Raw genomic sequence first — 19,302 nt, forward strand, 5'->3', positions numbered from 1 at the left:
AGAGATGGTTGAGAAGGGGACATAGGGGATCAGCTTGTATCTGGGGTCACCCACAGATCAGGGATTAAAGGTCAATCTGGAGAGCTCAGCTCTTAGCAGAGCTTAGCCCGGCTCAGCAGAGCATCAGGACATGGCTTAATCTTGGGCCAGGGCCAGGGGTTAACCTCAGAGAGGGGCAGTTCCAGAGTAAGCCACAGAGGTGCCTGTCCCGCTCCGATGGTGTCCATCTAAGTGACTCCCCTTCTCTGATTTCCTGCAGATGCCCTCATGCACTCACCAGCCTGTGTGTGAAACACAGCAGTGGCTTGCCTTGGAGCCTGCACTGGGGCAGAAGGACACATCTCCAGCCTCACCTCTCACGCTCCTGACCCATGGGGCCTCACCATCCTGCCCAGGCCCCTGCAGAGACTGAGGGACCTCTGCCCATCCCTGGGTGTAGGTGACTCATGCACAGGAGCACAAGGTGCTCATACATGAGCAGAAGATGGAGACTCACAAGGTTTTGCCTTCCCATAGCAAAGATGACATCCAGGAAAACACAGAGATGACACCCTCAAAGGCACCCCTCCTTGACCATCACCTGCCTAGTGTTCACCCATCCAGGATCTGCGAATGGTGAGCTCTGGATGCCCACAAAAATGACCCACTTTGCTGTGGTCCCAAGCTCTCACCAATAGCCCATATGATGTCTTCATGTCCTTCCCTGCAGGGGACCTCAGTCTTGTCTTTCAAGCCCAGACCCTTTCTATGTGGCAGGAGATGGGGAAGGGATGAAAGAGCAGGTGTGTGCACACGAGCAGGTATGCGCACACTCACACACACACATGCACACATAGACACTGAGACACAGACACACCAATCCCGTAGGGCCCAGCCCAGCTCTCTGGGGCTTTATTATTGGGCAAACATCCTGCCATTTGGAGCACTCCCATGGACAGTCCATAAAGTCGGTGTCCAGGCTCTGGAGACGTGCCTGGTGATGGTGATGGTGCCTCCACCCCAGGGCAGATGGAGGGGCTTCTACTCTGTCCTGTTCCCTGCTGGATCTTGGGTGCTGGGCTCTCTCCCGGGGGACTCGGATGGAGCCAGAGGCCAAGCTCCCAGCTAGAGCTGCCTGGGCCATTCAGACGGTCGCCTTCAGTGGCACACTGTCTGCTGGTTGATTCAGGTCCTTCTTCCTTGACAGGGTCCAGTGGGTGAAGATGAGGATGAGGAAGATTCCTGTGGGACCCAAGAGGGATGGATCAGGCCTCAGAAGGGGCTGTGGGACTTGTTCTTCACGAGGGACTTCCTGTGATTGGCATTGGCTTAATGAAGAGATGAGTTTCCTGGACAGCATCCCGAGGCTGGGCTGGGTATGACTCTGTGGTCCTGGTGCCTGGAGAAGCTTGACTGCTCGGCCTGCTTGGCCCCTATCCCTCTGAGGCTGTCCCAGTATACTCAGCCTCCAAAGTCCCCTTCTCTGGGGGACACTGGGGAACCAGTAAGTTGGGCCCCAACTCCATGGACCTCCAAGAGAAAGGCCCATCACAGCAGCGTGCTAGAACCAGCAAGGACAACCAGCAAGGACAAAATTTGAGGGGCTAAAGAAATAAAGGGGATGGAAGGGGTGGCTTAGACTGACACAATTAGGCTAGAAAGACCTGGGCTGTGTCACAACCTGACTGTGTAACCTTGGACCAGTCACTTAACCTCTCTGAACCTCAGTGACCTCATCTGCGAAATGGGGAGATACGAGGATCTGCCTCACAGTGTTGCTGGGAGGATTCCGGGCAATAGTCCCTGCCACCCAGTCAATGTGCAATCATGTAACCGTAGATGCTATTATCAACTATAATGACAATGACTATGATCAAAGGGGCAGGCACATAATGACTAGGAGAGTTGGGGGCTTCCTTTTCAGAGCTGGGGGCACCATGGGGACAAAAGTGTTTATTTGGAGGCTGTGGTTCCAACCACCCATCGCCCTCGCCCACACAGGTAATGTCCAAACTCCATTACCTATTGCTACCAGGGTGCCTACAAGGATGCCCACTGCCGACAGCTTCGTGGGCATGCCCTTCATGCGGCCCACCTTGCGCATGCACTGCCCCTCCACATTGCAGCGACACACAATCACTGGGGGGAGAGGGGAGGAAAGTAAGAGTAGGGAGGGGAGGACTCCCCAGCAGCTCAGAGCCCCCAGCCCAGCCACCTGGCTGATATGTGTGTGTTTTTGCACATGTGTGTATTCACGTATGTGTGAAGATATATGCACTGGCCAGGCGCAGTGGTGGCTCACACCTGTAATCCCTGCCCTTTGGGAGGCCGAAATGGGTGGATCACTTAAGCCAGGAGTTCAAGACCAGCCTGGCCAACATGGTGAAACCCCGTCTCTACTAAAAATACCAAAATTAGCTGGACGTGATGGTGCACACCTGTAATCCCAGCTACTCGGGAGTCTGAGGCAGGAGAATTGCTTGAACCTGGGAGGTGGAGGTTGTAGTGAGCTGAGATCGTGCCACTACACGACAGCCTGGGTGACAGAGTGAGACTCTGTCTCAAAAAAAAATGTATGTGCCTCTGTGCCTGTTCCTGTGTGCACACAGGTGTGTGTGCCCAGCCATAGGTGTGCAAGTGTGCACAGGCATGTGCTGTCCACATGAGGAGCCCATCCCATATGCATTTGTACCCAGCTCCCTCCCCCTGCATGCCAGCAGTTCCCTCAGGAACTGCAGGCTGCACCCAAGTCCACCCTCACCTCGAACCAGGAGCTGCCACATCTGGGCATTGTGGCTGACCACCACGGGGATGATGTGTTCACGCGGCTCCACCCAGTGCAGGGCCAAGGTGAGGTAGGCATGGGAACCTTTCGGGACAGCAGGCAATGACCAGGGTCACCAGCCTGGACAGGCCCTCTGGGGGCTGCTCCCCCTATTCCCAGCCCCACCCCCATGGTAGAAGGGCATCTCACTTCCAAGTGACACCCCCTCCCTGCCTTGGCCACAGCCTCCCTCCCTTTCCCCACCACACACCATTGAGAGTCTGGAGGCGCCAATCCCGTTGCACCGTGGGGTTGGGGCCAAGGGCAAAGCTGTAGGGACCGTGTCCACTGGCCAGATCGGAGTCCTTGCTGGGTCCACTCACGATCACGCCGTGGTCCTGGCGGGGCGTGCAGAGGTATCGGGAGGGCACAGGGGCGGGAGTCAGGGCTGGGGCAGGAGGGGCCTTCAGGAAGTGGATCACCAGGGGCACAGAGGTGCTCAGTCTCGGCTCATCTGCAGAAGAAGCAGTGCTGAGCTGGCCAGGTGTTGGCAGGGGCAGGGGTGAGCTCTGAGGTCCCTGTGCTGCTCCCACAGCCCATGAGTCTCGCCCTACAGACTCCTCTGCCACTCACCCTCCATGCTTCTCTTCACCTGTCATCATCTCCATGCCACTGTGGACATCCTTGACTGTAGCAGAGCTCACTGCTGCTGGGTCTGCCCTGTATCACAGCCCAACTCAGAGCTGAAACCTGCCTCCCGGGGCTCCCCACACAGGGGCCAGCTCTCTGTCCTGAGCAGTGTTCAGAGTCCCCCCTCCCCGGCTCCAGTGGCCCATTCACTCCAGCACTTCTTCCCCGGGGCAGCCCCTGGTCCTTCTGCCACCTCCCCAGCCCTGTACCAGTCCCTGAAGCTGACACCCTGAGAGGCCCTCCAGGGGCTAAAGGACAAGGTTGGGAGATTTTGCATGTCGATCTAGGAGAGTGGTCAGCGAGGGGAGCACACGCCAGACCTGTCCACCAGAGGAGTAGATCCGTTCTCAGAGAGGAACATTGAACCCAGCTTCATATCTGCCTCTCCTGCTTGGGGCTGGGGGTTGCCAGCGAGGGCCTCTGGGAGGAAGCTCAGTCCTGCTGTCTGTCTGCCTGAGGTTTGTACCCCCTCCCAGGGGCTCCCACCACTTCCTGGCCATACCTGTATCCTGGGCCTCCACGAGCACTGTGTAGGTGTCCCCAGGCTGGGTGCCCTGCAGGGACTGGGCGGTGTGCACCTCCCCGGAGACCTTCTCAATGCAGAGCCAGCCCTCTGAGTCATTGACTAGGGAGAACCTGCCACCCAAGGAAGCGGGTGAGGAGGTACTGGGACTACATATAGAGTTTTGTTCAGAATCGCCCAGGGCTATATGATTTGCTTAAATTCCACATCCTCTCTGTGACTCAGAGGCCACAGCAAAGCCTGGGATGCCCAGTCTCTCTCTCCAGCTTCAGGATTTGTGGTGATGGTGGTGGTAGTGGGTGTGGGATGAACAACAGATCATGCGGGTAGGGGAGAAACTCTTAGAGCCTGGGAGGCCCATTTCAACTTTGCTCACTCCAGGTCACTCTGTGAAGGAATCAGAGTCTGGGAACAACCTTGTCTGTCTGTAATCTGTTGGGGGGCATTGGAGGAGGGCCTGGTCCTCCCTCCAGGTGCTGAAGCATAATCCGAGCTCTCATGGGGTCCAAAACACCCCTCTCCGTGCCCCACCCAGTCCATCCAGCCCGGATCCCTGCCAGGAGTCACAATCTTGGCATTTGCCATAGTTTGAAAAATATTGCAGGCTGTAGATAATATGAGTCCCCTCTGAGGCCCTGGGGTCATCCCCAGGGAGCAGGGGAAATCCAGTCCAGGTAAGGGGCTGGGATTTTGGCTCACCTGAGGGATCGGCTGATGGGGTCGGAGGGCTGGATGGTCAGCAGGAGGGAGCCAGCTGGGGCACTGATGGGGACACTGGCCTCGTAGCGTTCCTGGTCCAACTTTGGGGGTGGCATCACTCTCTCCACCAGCACAGTCACCGTGGCCGTGGCTCCAGGGCCTGGGCCTGGCCCCACCAGCTCTGCCACACTCCGCACCACCACCACCACCTTGTGACTTGGAGCTGCCTCATAGCTGAGGTTCTGGAATCAGGAGGCCCAGGTCACTGTGGGGGCCTAGTCAAGGCACACGTGCATGCATGCGTGCGTGTGTGGACCCCTTTCCCAGCCACCCCGGCCCTCACCTTGCAGAGTCTGAGTCCAACATGCCCAGAGTCTGGCTCCCAATCCAGGTCAAAGGTCCCGTCCATGTCTCCCCTCTCAATGGCAAAATCCATGAGGCGGAAGGCGGGCTTGAGGTCAGCATCAGTGGCTGTGAGCATGGCCACCAGAGTCCCGGGCTCCACATCCTCAGGGAGGCTTATAGGCCCAATCTGGAGAAGGAGGAGGGATGGTGAGTGAGCCCCCTGCCAGCATCCTTCCCAAGGTCTTCTCCCCTGCGTCTGCTTACCTGGGAAGTGGTGAACTCAGGGGCGTGATCATTGATGTCTGTGACTTCGACTTCGACCTCACACGTGCTGCTGAAGCCTAGGGCAGGGAGGACATGTTGGTGAGGTCAGGGTAGGAACAGAGGGCTCTCATGGGGTCTCATGGGGTCATGGGGACCTGGGCCACCAATCAGGGCACTTACCACCCTCTGCGCCTGCCAGGTCCATGGCCAGCACCAAAAGCAGGATGTTCTGGCCAGCTTGCAGTGGGAGTGCCCCCAGTGTCACACTGCCTGAAGTGGAGTCCACCTGGAAGGCTCTCCCCTCTACCCCATCCTCAGACTCAGGGTTCAGGAGCTGATACACAATATGGGAATTGGGGGAGCCTGGGGCATCTGCATCCTCTGCTGACAGTCTAGTCACTTCAGTACCTGCAAGACAGCACCCGCCTGGCTAGGACCACAGCCCAGCCGGGAGGCCTTACCCCACCCACTCCTTATTTTGTGCCGAACTGAACTTGAGCTTGTGTGTGTGTGTGTGTGTGTGTGTGTGTGTGTGTGTGTATGTTACGGAGGGACATTGACATGGAGCCTGAGGCTGGGTCCTTATCCCAGAGAAGAGCAAGACTGGGTGGTTCATAGAGACTTCGCCCCTCTCCCATCCCATAGCTCACCTGGGGGGCTGAGCTCAGGGATGCTGACTGCGGGGCCACGTGGAGGGCAGACAGGCACGTTGTCATTCTCATCCATCACCAGCACATGCAGCTCCAGAGGGGCTGCATAATCCTCGCCACGGGAATTCTGAGCCCACACCTGGAGCACGTACTGTGGTGGGCAGTAGGGGGCTTCAGGTCAGGACCAAGGGCAGTTCCAGCCTTGCCTGGCTCTGAGTTTCCTTCTGGTGGGCCAGCTGCAGCTCTTCGGGGCTCTTTCCCACTGCCTCAGCCTCTATTGTAGTTGTGACACCCCCAAAAGCCAACTAGACAGTGACCAAGCACCCCCAGCCTGTGTCCCTGACTCCCCGTTCATATCACCTCAGCCTGGGCTTCTGTGTCCAGCTCTCTGGTCACGTAGAGGTTTCCCTCTGCATCCACATCAAACGGTCCCAGGGGATGGCTCTCCAGGCGATAGTGCACATCAACCCCACTCCAGTGTACCTGGGGGGGACATCCCGGGCCAAGGGGCAGGAGCAATCCATGTCAGCCCTTGTGCCCCATCTGATTTCTGGGTGAGGAGCCTGAGCCGCAACTGTGTGACCCAGGCAAGGTGCTGCCCTTCCTGGGCCTGGAGTCCAGGTGGGATCCTTCTGTTCAGGGTACATGTTGTTAGTGGCCTTGCCCTGGTCCAAACCTGGACCCTGCCCAACGTGCCTGAGTGACCAGGTTACTTTATTTTCTACCGTCTCAGCCTGGGCCTGACCCCAGGGCATTCCTAGAAGAGGCCTGAGACATTCCTAGCCCGGGGTGACAATCCCTATGGCAGCAAGAGGTAGCAGCTGTTCTCCCTGAGGAAGCCTTGGGCAAGTTCAAGAGGTCAGAGCACAGAGTCACGCCTGCTAGAGGATGGCAGGGCAGGCGAGGGGCTGTGGGCCTGCGCCCGGGGCTTTGAACACCCCAGTCCATAGCAGGAAGTGATGGGAGGAGTGGAGGGAGGAGCAGGGGTCATGTGAGTTCCAGACCCAGCCCCCAAATATCCATGAGTCTTGGGCCCAGCTGCACCATCCATGGGGCTGCTTCAGCCACTGACAGCCGCTTACTCACCTGGGCAATGTGGTGCGGGTATAGGACTTTGAGATTCTCTGCCAGGTGGATAGGCTCTAGGGGCACCCAGGTGCTCTCTATGATGGAGACTTCCACAGTGGCAATGGCCTGGTGGCCTGAGGCCTGGTCGCCCATGTCCTTGACCTGTACCAACAGCCGGTAGGTCTTCTCCAGGGCGTGATCAAGGCTGGTGCTCCCTAGAACAGGGAGGATGGTCAACTGAGCAGGCAGCTGGGGAGCAGGGGCCAGGGCATCATTCTCAGCAGATACCAGACACAAAACCAAGCATACGGCCGGTGACTGGGACACTCTCTTGGCCAAGGGAAGAGAGGAACTTTAAGCACTATTGTGAGCCTCCAACCAGGACATGACAGTTTGCAAAGCCACCTCCGTATCTCTCCACACAACGAATGCAAGATAGACTAGAGGGGTAGGTGGATGACCAGGATGAGGAGGTAGGTAGACGGTAGATGATGGGCTGGTTGGATGAATGGGTGGTTGACTTGGTAGGTGGATGGGAGTTTGAGTGTGAGAATTGAAGAGTGTAGTGATGGGTGATTGGATGGACTGTGTAGGCGGTTGGGTGGTAGGTGGGTGAATGCATGGCTGGCTATGATGGTGTCTGATTCACTTTTCTTTCCATCCCTAGTTCATGCCTCTGGTTTGAACTTCTAGGTCCAGGTCTCTTCTGCCATCAGTCACAAGGTCGCCCAGCAACATCTTAGGCTGTAACCCCTTAGACTGTTCCTATCCTTGTTCCTTAGGCCCAGGTCTCCGTGGAGCGTGGAGTTGAGGCCCTCCATTCACACCATTTCCTAACTCTACATGCCTGGCCCTGCCTCCACAGCCCCCTGCCTTGTTGCTGTCTCCACCTAGAGTGCCCTTCCCTCCTTTTTTACCTCTCAAGTTCCCACCCACGCTTGTCTTATGGTTCAGATACCACCTTCTCCAGCTTTCACTGACCCTCCCTCCCCAGCACACCCTGCTCAGGCTCACCCTTGGGGCTGAGGGCCAGAGCCCCCTGCCGAGGCTCCAGCTGGAACATGTCTGGGAAAGGCTGGGCTGGAGCCTGGCTCAGGATGCGGAATCGAAGATCCGAGTTGGCTGTGCCTGGCTCATCCTGGTCTGAAGCCTCAAGGAAGAGGAAGGGGATGCCTGGTTCATGGTGGGAGGGTAAACTGTAAGGGATAGAGAGGGTGGGGAGAGTCTCCCATGCCTCTCCTATTTCTCCTCTGTCCTTTCTTCCCTATCCATCATCACATCAGGACTCTGGAGATGAGTCACGGCTTTTCGTCCTACTTCCCAGATGAGCAAACTGAGGCCAAGAGTGGATGGTACCCTCAGTGGAGTAGGGAGGTACAAGATGGGACAGAAATGGTACAGGATGGGCCAGGCTCAGTGGCTCATGCCTGTAATCCCAGCACTTTGGGAGATCGAGGTGGGCGGATCACCTGAGGCCAGGAGTTCGAGACCAACCTGGCCGAAAAGGCGAAACCCCGTCTCTACTAAAAATACAAAAAATTAACCAGGTTTGGTGGCGGGCACCTGTAATCCCAGCTACTTGGGAGGCTGAGGCAGGAGAATTGCTTAAACCTAGGAGGCAGAGGTTGCAACGAGCCAAGATCACGCCATTGCACTCCAGCCTGGGGGGCGACAGAGTGAGACTCTATCTCAGAAAAACAAAAACAAAAACAAAAAAACAAAACAAAACAAAACAAAAAAGCAAAGCAAAGCAAGAAAAGAAATGGGACAGAAATGGCTGACCTGTCCTATGCCAACTGTCTGGCCATCTCTTTGCTCTTTGCCGTTCCATCAAGGCCCACCTGACCTTACTGTAAATTGTCTGACCTGGTCACTCACCAGGCCTGGTGCCCCGGCTCAGCTGAGCTCTGTAGATGGCTTGAGAGAAATGGGGCACCTGGTCATTCTCGTCTTTCACACGCACAAGCACAGGCTGTGGACCCCACAAAACACGTCTATCCTGTGTCTCCAGGGTGACCTGGCAGGAAAGGGGAATCAGCGTCTGGCCCTGCCTTGCCTGCGCTCCCCCACACCTGGCCCAGCCATACCTGTAGCTGGTACTCTGCCTGCTCCTCTCGGTCCAGGGCCCTGGTCACCAGCAGGAAGCCAGAATCTGGATCCATAGCAAATGGGCCCTGAGCTGCCTTGCCTGAGTCCCCTGACAGCATGATCTGGCCTTCAGCCCCCTCACGGGGCAGCAGCAGCTGATGGGGGTGAACAGAAGTGAAGGCAGCAGTGGCCAGGCCTGGGAGATGACCCCCTTCCACCTGATGGCCTCATTTTGCATGTGGGGAAACTGAGTCTCAGAGACATCTGACTCCTGTCTGAGGTCACACAGTCAGTAAGCATCAGGACTGAGACTCAGAGACAGAACTCTTTTCCCTGGACCTGGTGCTCCCCAAAACTCCCTGCCCTTCTTTCTGAAGCTTGAAACCTCACCACCAAGATTTCATTCTTTAACCTAAAGCTGTACTCTCCGCTAGGATTAAAATCTGTTAGTCATTCCCACTGCAGGTTGAACATCTCTAACCTGAAAATCTGAAATCTGAAATACTCCAAAATCTGACACTTTTTGAGCATCAACATGATGTGACAAGTGGAGAATGCCGCATCTGACCTCATGTGACAGGTCACAGTCAACACATAGTCAGAACTTCGTTTCATGCACAAAATCATTAAAAATATTCACCCAGGAGCAGTGACGCACACTGGGCTCTTGGCCCCTCAAGGACTTTATTGGAATTTCACCTCTATACCTTCAGCTCCTTCTCGCCATAGCCTCCCCAGCTCGCAAATCCCAAAGTCGTAATCCCAGCACTTCGGGAGGCCAAGACGGGCAGATCACCTGAGGTCAGGTGTTCAAGACCAGCCTGGCCAACATGGCAAAACCCTGTCTCTACTAAAAATACAAAAAAAAAAAAAAAAAAAAAAAAAAATTAGTTGGGTGTGGTGGTGCATGCCTGTAATCCCAGCTACTCAGGAGGGTGAGGCAGGAGAATCTCTTGTACCCAGGAGGTGGAAGTTGCAGTGAGCTGAGATCGCACTACTGCACTCCAGCCCAGGGGGCCAAGAGCGAAACTTCGTCTCAAAAGAAAAAAAAATGTATAACGTTACCTTCAGGCTATGTGTATAAGGTGTATATGAAACATAAATGAATTTCGTGTCTAGATTTGGGTTGCATTCCCCAAGATATCTCATGATGTATATGCAAATACTCTAAAATCTGAAAAAAAATCCAGAATCTGAAACACTTCTGGTCTCAAGCATTTCAGATAGGGGACACTCAACCTGTATAACATGGATAACCTGTATAACATGTATAACTCTCTGGAAAGCAAGGTTTCAAAGAGAAACAGCAAGAGGAAGGGTGCCAGAGGAAGGAGAAGCAGGACTTTGTGGGGAGGGATTCCCCCCACCCTCCCACCCCCCCAGCTCTCTGGCTCACCTTGGTCAGGTATAAAGGGAAATTCCCACCGTAGTTTTCTGGAATTTCCACAGACAGCTCTGCAGGCTGGGCCTCCGGGAGAGCCTGTGGGAGGATTCTCACCTTGTCACCAGGCTCTATCTTCCTGCCTGGGCACTGGGACCCAACAGAAGAGGGGAATTTCTGCCCCTTCTCAGGGCCTGGCCGTACCTTAGTCCATCCACCCGTGCTCTGGCCTTTGACCTCCTCATCCCACGATAGCTCTGTAGTCCCAGCTCTGACCCCTCCCATGCTTTGCACCGTTCTCACAGTCAGTGCAATTCGTCCAGGTGGAGTTAGGGGCAAGGGTGTCAACCCCCAAGGCCAAGACCTGAAGGAGTGGGGGCAGTGCCCAGCTCACCTGGGGGACAGAGATGCAAAGCAGCCACAGCCAGGCAGGGACCATGGTCAGGACGGGCCTGAGGGACATAGCAGTGAGGAGCCAGCCCAGGTGGGTGGGGAGGGGCTTTCCTTCCCACACACACAGCTAGTGGGATCGCACTGCAGGCTAGCCTCCTCTTCCTCCCCTGCAAAGGAGCTGAGGTTCCCCATCTGCTGCAGGGTAGTGCCCTGCTCCTCAGCCAGGCCCACCAAGGCCCCCAGGCCCAGCCACCCTGCGTCTGGGCTCTTGGCCCCTCAAGCACTCTATCGGAATTTCACCTCTAGACCTTCAGCTCCTTCTCACCATAGCCTCCCCAACTTGCAGATCCCAAAGTGGTAATTTTCTAGCAACCCCCCAAATCACAAAAGTTTGAAGCTGGAAAGTTCCTGAAGACTTGGAGCGTCACTTCCTGAAGTCACCTCTTGTTGCTGGCAAGGCCTGAAGGCTGGGGTCTGGCCAAGGTCACAGAGGACTTGACCACAGGAAGATTCCTCCTAGCTCAGGGCCTCCTGGACTGTCCTGCCTCCCACTGCCACCTTCTAGACAAGGAGAGCCCCCGGAGCAGGAGCCTGGCTCTTGTCTCATCATTTTCCAGCCCTTGTCATGGAGCTGGGCAGACAGAGCAGCAACAAATCAACAACCTCTCTAAGATGAGGCCCTGGGAATTCTTTCTCAGACGGCGAGGACAGAGCAGTGTTTCTCCTTTTCCCGCCACCAACCCCAGCCTCAGCCATGCCCTCCCCTCCACTCCCAGCCCCTCACCCTCCAATGCCCAAGACTGGCTCCCTTGGTCCAGCTGCTAAGCAAAAGGGCTTCTTCTCCAGGGAGCTCTGGCCAGGCTGGGCTGGGTGGGGCAAGGCAGGGCACTTGAGCAGGTAGGAGGGTTCAGCCACGCTTGCTCAGGAATGGAAAAGGCCACTGGGCCCATAGCAGCAGGCCTGGCCCCGCCCAGCCCCCCAAGTTACTCATTGACTTTGGAAAGTTTAGGAGCTGCTCAGCATCCGTGACTGCCAGCCCCGGGAGGTGGGGAGATGGTTGGCCTGGCACTCCCTCGACCCCAACACAGCCCAGGGGGTATTCCTTGGCCCTCTGGGTCTGGACACTACTTTTTCTGTGGCTCCAGACTTGGTCTCACTTATCTCCCAGGCTCCAGCGTCTGCAGCCACACCCTTGCACACTCTGTTCCTTGTGCCTGGAACACCCTTCCCACTCGTTCATGTGTGTGGTAAGCACCTGCTCATGCTTCAGTATTCAGCTCAAATACTCCTTTTTCCAGGAAACTTCCCCTGTGTTCCCAGGCTGGTTCAGGAGTCTCCTCTGGGAACGCCCCACCCCCTCACGCCATGCCATGTGCTATCTCTATTAATACACAGAGGACACCAGATTGTCATTGTCTGCGTCTTCCATTAGACTGGGAGCCCCTTGAGAGCAGAACTCAGGGACTCAGAAATGACCTGGCTCTCGTTCTGCCCTGGCAGCTCCCCATGGCTTGTGGAACTAAGACAAGGAGCTGGAGGTGGCAAAGGATGGATGAGCAGTGCATGAGTGGAAGTGGGTATTGGGGCTCCAGACCACCCCCCAGGGGGACCTGTGGTGGGGGAGTGCAGCAGCCTGTGAGCTCCCCAAGTCCTTACACTGGCCACTCAACAGTGACAGGGCTGAGACAATGGGCGGTCTTGTGCCTCTAAGAAGATTAAACCGGCTCAGGCGACCTTGAGGGAGTTACAGGGCTGAACACGGGCTCTCCCCGCAATGAGGGCAGCCAAGCAGAGCCAGGAGACACTTCTGAGGCCTGGGAGTCTGGAACGAGGGGAGAGGGTGGGAAGATCCTGGTCTCCATTCCCTCCCCAGCCTTGGTCCCCGCGAAGCCTCCCATGGTCCCCGTGAAGTCCTTCCCACTGTGTACCTGATTAGTCTCTCTCAGGTCAGAAGCTACCCCCAGCTGCCCCCAGCCTTGTCACAAGCTGAGTGCCTGCTTCAGGGTCACTCTGGCACCCAACCAGGAGCAGTGCATTGTGGAGAGGTTGAAGGGGGTTTCAAACGTGTTAAGCTCCTGCTATGTGCCCAGCACTGCTCTGAGCACATACCTTCATTATGCCACATACTGTGTTCTGAAGGGGCATTGCACCCATGTCACACGCTGGGGCACAGAGAAGCTGAGTGGTTTGCCTACGGTCACACAGTCAATAAGTGACAGAGCCAGGAAGGCCTGAGGACCCTCACTTGCTCTGAAAATACCATGCCTTCTGTATTCCTTGAAGTATGTTGGGAGGAGGGGCAGAGCAGCAACAGCTCTGAGAAGTTACCTCTGCCCTGGGGAGCACGTGGGTGCATCTCAGCACTCCCTGGTACATGGAGGGGCAGCCCTCAAGCCTCCTCCTGCAATTCAACAAGCTGCAGTCAGGATTCTAACCAGGTTGCCAGGGCTCCCTGGAGTCTGTGGAATGAATAAATTGAACTAAGGAAGGAACGTATGGACCCTGGCCCAGAACCTTCTTAGAAACTGCCCCCCACCTCGCCCCAGGCTGCCTCCAGGCTTTGGAGATGGGCAGACCTGTATACCAGTCCCCACTCAGCCACTTCCCACCCAGCACCAAATGGGGATGATTTTTCCTGAGACCATGCAGATAAAAACTCTTAGCAGCACTTGTGCCAAGCGTGAGGGAGCCACAGGCATGGGTGGGCAGGGAGACAGGTGCATCCCCAACCACAAGCACGAGTACACCTTCCTATACAAATGCAAGACCTCTCATTCCAGGCAGGGCAGGCTCCAGGCAGCTGCTCCCACCAAAACTGAATTAGCCAATGCTGAGCATGAAATGTTTTTGCCTGAATACTCATGGTGGAGAGAACAGTGAGGGCCTCCTCAGTAGCTCAACCCCAGCGAAGAGGTGGAGGAGCCATGTGGAGCTGAGTGTGCCTGTGTGTGCCTTCACAAACCATCCCTCGGCATTCTCTATCCCCAACCTCAGCTGATTCCGGTCCTTCAAGAGGGAACAGGGCAGAAATACCAGCTGTGGAGCCAGACCCAGGGTTCCTGCCTGGTTGTGAGACTCAGGGTTCCTGCCTGGTTGTGAGACCCAGGGCAGAATGTGCTCCCTTGAGCAGCCTCAGTTTCCCTTTATGGACAGTGAGTGATTGAACCCTCAATCAGTTGGGCAATGCCAGGCCCCATGCAGAAAGAGAAGAGTCTGGATAACAGGGACTGGGAGGGGTTTGTGTCTCCTGCTCCTTGAACCCCCAGCCAGACCCGATGCCCATCCCAGCTGGCTATATCCGGACCCCCACATTAACACATCATGGCCACACACTAGGGTGGGGCAGTGAGCCCCCATCCCTCAACTTCAGAAATCCTTCCAGCTCCTGAAGCGCCCAGATAGGAGGAAAGACAGTCAACAGCCATGACATATCAGGAAATAGTCTTTATTACAAAAATCTGCATGTAAACAAATAGCCACAGCACTGAACAGCCTCCCTCCAGGGCAGGCACACCCGGGTTGTGAAAAAAGTCAGAGTCCTCTCCCGGCACACAGGCCTGCCCCGCGGCTGCGCTCCGGCTGCTTGGGACGCAGATCAGCCTGCGCATGCATCTCTGTGGGCCCAGCCCTCACTGGCCCCTGGCCTCACTGGGCAACACTGTCTGTCTGTCCATGACCATGAGGTTGGGGGTACCCGGCTGGCAGCTCCAAGGGACCCAGAGTCTGAGCCAGCCCTGAGGCTCCTGGGGCAGTTGGCTGGGCCAGCCCACCAACCCGTCCGTCCGTCTCCCACCATACTGAGAGCGGGTGGGACCTAGAGAACCGAGAGGTCGTGGCAGGACTTGGACTTGGCGCGAAAGGCCATCTTCCGGCTGTTACGAGCTACGATGCGGCCCAGGAAGCGCTTCGCCTTTTTGCCAAGGCTCTCTCGCCTCCGGGTACCTGCTTGCCGTCGCGCGTTGGCCTCTTTGCTGTCCCTGCGCAGGCGTATTTGGCGCACGACACCTTCAAACAGCGCCTGGACATTGTGGTGCAATGCCGCTGATGTCTCAATGAACTTGCAGTCAAAGACCACCGCGCAGGCCCGGCCCTCTGTGTGGGTGGGGACAGGCAGGCACCAGTAAATAAAGGGTGGGTGAGTGAGGAGTCCCCTCCAACCCTGGCCACCCATGGAAACTGCCACTCGAGAATTTGCAGGGTCCTCCCCCAAAACACAGAGACCCCAGCTCCTGTACTGAGGGTACTGGTCCCTGCTGCGTCACCCAGTAGGCAGAGTGCCTTCGTTTAAGGAGCCCCCAAAACAGTGGCCCTCAAAAGGAGATCCATTTATTGAAATAATTTGAAGCCTGATACTTAAAGTACAACAGTAGTAAACACAGGAAAATGAGAAGTATGTTGGACAACTTAGTTTTTTGTTTTGTTTTGTTTTTTGTTTTTTTTTTCTGAGACAGAGTCTTGCTGTGTCCCAGGCCGGAGTGCACTGGCACAATCTCAGCTCACTGCAAGCGCCGCCTCCTGGGTTCACGCCATTCTCCTGCCTCAGCCTCCCAAGTAGCTGGGACTACAGGCGCCCGCCACCATGCCTGGCTAATTTTTTGTATTTTTAGTAGAGACCGGGTTTCACTGTGCTAGCCAGGATGGGTCTTGATCTCCTGACCTCATGATCCGCCCGCCTCAGCCTCCCAAAGTGCTGGGATTACAGGCGTGAGCCACTGCGCCTGGCACAACTTAGTAGTTTTTAATTAGAGGTTATATCATGACGAACGATGCAGTGGATTCGGGTTGCGTGGGCAAGGTCACCAAGTCACTGCTGGGTTCCTCTAAGGGGCTCAGTACCAGGACCCATAGGAAAGGATGCTGAGGCCAAGTGGGACGGGTCTTCCCCAGGGCCAAGTCTACTGTAAGAATGGCCGAGACCTAGGACTCTGACCTCCTGGCCTGTTCCCCTACACTCTCTTCCACCCACTTACCCCGAAACCAGCCAGGCCAGGACCAAGAGGGGCAGGAGAGGAGGGCCCTGCGGTCCCCCAGCTCCCCTATCAGATTTGGTTCTTTCCCCACCCCTCTGGGGCCTTCTGGAGCCCTGTGAGCAGGCACCGGCTCTCTCCCATTTCCCTCCCTGCCAGTTTTCTTTCTGAACATTTTTAGCCTCTGATTATCCCCAGGGACTCAAGCTGAGCCAAGACTGCCTATATCAGGGCCCAGCTGGGCACTCCCTCCCCCTGCAACCTGCCGCCTACTCACCATCCACTGAGACCTCACGAGAGCGCACCAGGTCGCTCTTGTTGCCCACAAGGATGATGGGCACATCATCTGTTTGCCGTGCACGACGCAGCTGGACCCGCAGTTCTGAGGCCTTCTCGAAGCTGCCCTTGTCCGTCACTGAGTACACGATGACATAGGCATCCCCCATGGCCATGCAGTGTCCGGGCAACCAGCGGCCCCCGTCCTGGGGAACACACACACACAGTCTGCCCAACAGTCCTCATGACCCTGACACAAGCCTGGCACTCCCAGACCCCTACCCCAACTCACTCCTCCCTCCCCTGCCCTGGGTCTCAGCCTGTACCCTACCTGCTCCCAAATGTCGTAGACCATGAGTGATGCCTCTTCTCCGTCCACCACAATGGAGCGATCATAGGTGTGCCCTAGGCAGGAGACCAGTAAACAGGTTACCAGCTGACTGTCAAAGCCCCTGCTGCCAGGTTTCCTGTTATGGCCACACCCTCCAGCTCCTCCCCAGAGCCCTCCTCATCCTCCACTCCACTTGCAGATGCTGGTATGTGGCAACAGCAGTGCCAGGCAGGGAAGTGGGGGCTGGAGGGCATGGTGTGCCTGACCTCTACCCACATGCCCCCCAAGCTAGCAATGTCCCAGGTGGCTGCTCCAATGCCCCCTGTCCTCCTGCTGCCTGGGTCCCAAGGTGGCTCTGACCCAGTGGCCTGAGTTAGAATAGTGACTGTCCCGCTCCCTAGGGACCTTGGCCACCTAGGGCTCCTCTCTTAGAAATCCCTCTGGTTCGAAACTCTGACCTGTCCCTGATAGGCAGGGAGGGATGTCCGGTCCCATCCCACAGAGCAGCCATATCTATGCCCTGGCCTTCTACTCTGGGCATTTCTTCCCTACCAAAGGCCAGGGGGTGTCCCTTCTCCTTTCCTTTCCCCATTTATGAAATGAGTAGGTAGAAGCGTGATTCTGAAAACACGAATAGAATTCCACAGTATTGGCCAGGCGCGGTGGCTCACGCCTGTAATCCCAGCACCTTGGGAAGCCAAGGCGGGTGGATCACGAGGTCAGAAGTTCGAGACCAGCCTGGCCAACATGGTGAAACCCCAACTCTACTAAAAACACAAAAATTAGCCGGGCGTGGTGGTGGGCGCCTGTAATCCCAGCTACTCTGGAGGCTGAGGCAGGAGAATCCCTTGAAACCCAAAGGCAGAGGTTGCAGTGAGCCTAGATCGGGCCACTGCACTCCAGCCTGGGCGAAAGAGCGAAACTCCGTCTCAAAATAATAATAATAATAATAATAATAATAAATTCTTCCATGGTATTTGCGGCTTTGAGTCCTGGTCTCAGCCCTCAGTCCTAGCCCCGGGATCTCCCCTCTCGCGAACAGCTCGATCCGCTCACCTGCTGCCTCTGCTTCGGGACCATCCTCCACACCGCCGAAGATGCGCGCCAGGGCGCTCTTGCCCACGCCGGGCGCCCCCAGCAGCAGCACCTTGTAAACGCTCTCGTCAGAGTCGCTGCCCCCCGAGCTGAGTGAGTCCTCAGAGTCCTCGGGCCAGTCCAGCCTGGGACCCTGAGTCCCCGTCCCGGCCGCAGCCGCCGCCAGGGACCCGGGGGCCAGCGCCGCCTGCAGGTCGCGCTCGTCCACCGGCATGCTGCGGCGGTGCAGCGGCGGCGCTGGGCCCCAGGGCGTGCTGCCCCGACGGCGCTCGCGCTCCCGGCCCCCTCCGCGGCTCCCGCCCGCTCCGCTGTCGCCGCCGTTCAGGGTCATCGTGTCCGGGGCCGTCTAGGGGAGCAGGAACCCGGGTGACCGTGTAAGCCGTGAGGGAGGCGGGACCCGGGGCGCACCTGCCCAACCTGGAGTCAGGCGGGATGCTCGGGCGGAGGTCCCGCCGCAGCCCTCCCCCAGCCCCGAGGTCGCGGCGCCCTCACCGGGGACCCCTCCGGACCTGGCGCATCTATCTGCAGCCGCCCCGACCCCGCTCCGCCAAGACACTCACCCACTCGCACACAGACACGCTCAGGACTAGGATCCGGGTTAGGATGCAACCCACTCGTAGTCTGGACTCGGACTCTTGGGTCTCCGCCGCCGCTGCTGCTGCAGCCACCGCCTTCTCAGCCCGCACTGGGCTCTGGCTCCAGAGTCGCCTATTTAAGCCTCCACCCGCCCCCGCTCCCGCCCCCGCTCCCGCCCCCGGTTCACGCTGCTGCGGGGGCTGACGTGTCTGTCCACTCCCACCAGGGGAATCCCCCACCCTCCTCCTCAGACCTCGCACACCCGACACCCCGCCCTACCCGCCAGGGGAGGAGCAGTAGCTGTCTGGGAATAGAGGGGCTGACTGGTAGGCAAGGTCCGGGGCTGAGTGTGTGTGTGAGGAGAGAGAGCGCGAGGCTGCCGGGGGAGTACGTGATGCGGAGGCAGGCAGCAGGGTAAACTCAACCAGCCAAGAGCAGCAACTGCCCTCAGGGGAAGAATTCGGTCTGGCCCCGTGAGAGTGAATTCTCCCTTCCCTCTCCCCAAGTCGCCGCTCTTCCTCTTAGCAAGTAAATGAGTTACAGGCTGGACAGAGATCCCTCTTCTCTGCCCATGACACCCACTCCCCAGAGGTTCAGGTCTGAGCTGGAATTTAGGGGGTGTCATTTCACACAAAATCCTTTCCACTCTCTCCCCATCCTGGAGTTGAAGATTCTCCCTAATGAGCCTACTCTTCAGGGTGAGGGTTGGTGTCACCCCGTGAGCCCCTGGGGGCCCTGAGAGGGCTGCTGGGGGTGGGGGCGGCTCTGACAGTGTTGCAGGTGGAGGTACCTGCTTGACTCCTGGGGAGGAAACCCCAGCCCAGAAGAGGGAAGGGATTAAACTCAGTCCCCATCCCACCTCCCAGCACCCACCAGGCAGCTGCCAGCAACTCTGCTAAAAATAATTTGTCCCAGCCCTGGCCCTGGCCCTGGCCCTGGCCCTGGCTCTGGTTATTCTGCTTCTGGACTGGAAGTTGCCCAGAGTTGGGGAAATCCAGGCCAACGGGTGTTGAATGCCAGCAGGAGCCAGCCATTTTGAGTCGCCAAGGTCTCCCTTCTTTTTTTTTTTTTTTTTTTTTTTTTTTTTTTTTGAGACGGAGTCTCGCTCTGTAGCCCAGGCTGGAGTGCAGTGGCCGGATCTCAGCTCACTGCAAGCTCCGCCTCCCGGGTTCACGCCATTCTCCGGCCTCAGCCTCCCGAGTAGCTGGGACTA

The 19,302-nt window shown here is 57.1% G+C and overlaps 2 protein-coding genes across 2 annotated transcripts; both read right to left on the reverse strand.

Annotated features, from left to right (window-relative positions):
• Nucleotides 1-854: 854 nt before the first annotated feature.
• CDH16 (cadherin 16) lies at nt 855-11,806 on the reverse strand. Its single transcript, XM_050774907.1, has 18 exons — nt 11,629-11,806; nt 10,846-10,903; nt 10,467-10,550; nt 9,070-9,225; nt 8,861-8,999; nt 7,997-8,155; nt 7,001-7,197; nt 6,275-6,397; nt 5,915-6,065; nt 5,445-5,672; nt 5,265-5,341; nt 4,999-5,187; nt 4,656-4,897; nt 3,936-4,069; nt 3,015-3,257; nt 2,741-2,848; nt 2,002-2,118; nt 855-1,221 (listed from the first exon to the last, which is right to left on the reverse strand). Exons 2-18 carry the CDS (start codon nt 10,888-10,890, stop codon nt 1,124-1,126), a joined length of 2,490 nt encoding a protein of 829 aa, XP_050630864.1. The 5' UTR covers nt 10,891-10,903; nt 11,629-11,806; the 3' UTR covers nt 855-1,123.
• Nucleotides 11,807-14,273: 2,467 nt separating this feature from the next.
• Nucleotides 14,274-18,668, reverse strand: RRAD (RRAD, Ras related glycolysis inhibitor and calcium channel regulator). The gene is made up of 5 exons (XM_050774960.1): nt 18,074-18,668; nt 17,475-17,859; nt 16,419-16,492; nt 16,089-16,293; nt 14,274-14,936 (listed from the first exon to the last, which is right to left on the reverse strand). The coding sequence occupies exons 2-5, from the start codon at nt 17,842-17,844 to the stop codon at nt 14,659-14,661; spliced, it is 927 nt and encodes a 308-aa protein (XP_050630917.1). The 5' UTR covers nt 17,845-17,859; nt 18,074-18,668; the 3' UTR covers nt 14,274-14,658.
• Between the last annotated feature and the right edge of the window lie 634 nt (nt 18,669-19,302).

This window comes from Macaca thibetana, chromosome 20 (assembly GCF_024542745.1).
Source record: "Macaca thibetana thibetana isolate TM-01 chromosome 20, ASM2454274v1, whole genome shotgun sequence".
Classification (NCBI taxonomy): domain Eukaryota; kingdom Metazoa; phylum Chordata; class Mammalia; order Primates; family Cercopithecidae; genus Macaca; species Macaca thibetana.

What these genes read in the sequence shown, in the direction of transcription:
- CDH16 (XM_050774907.1), bottom strand. Translation starts at nt 10,890, where the DNA reads ATGGTCCCTGCCTGGCTGTGGCTGCTTTGCATCTCTGTCCCCCAG. An exon ending in AGGCAGAGTACCAGCTACAG is followed by an intron (nt 9,000 to 9,069) that starts GTATGGCTGGGC and finishes CTTTCCTGCCAG; the next exon opens with GTCACCCTGGAGACACAGGA. An exon ending in CTGAGTTCACCACTTCCCAG is followed by an intron (nt 5,188 to 5,264) that starts GTAAGCAGACGC and finishes CTCCTTCTCCAG; the next exon opens with ATTGGGCCTATAAGCCTCCC.
- RRAD (XM_050774960.1), bottom strand. Translation starts at nt 17,844, where the DNA reads ATGACCCTGAACGGCGGCGACAGCGGAGCGGGCGGGAGCCGCGGAGGG. An exon ending in TCCCGAAGCAGAGGCAGCAG is followed by an intron (nt 16,493 to 17,474) that starts GTGAGCGGATCG and finishes TCTCCTGCCTAG; the next exon opens with GGCACACCTATGATCGCTCC. An exon ending in TCGTGAGGTCTCAGTGGATG is followed by an intron (nt 14,937 to 16,088) that starts GTGAGTAGGCGG and finishes CCACCCACACAG; the next exon opens with AGGGCCGGGCCTGCGCGGTG.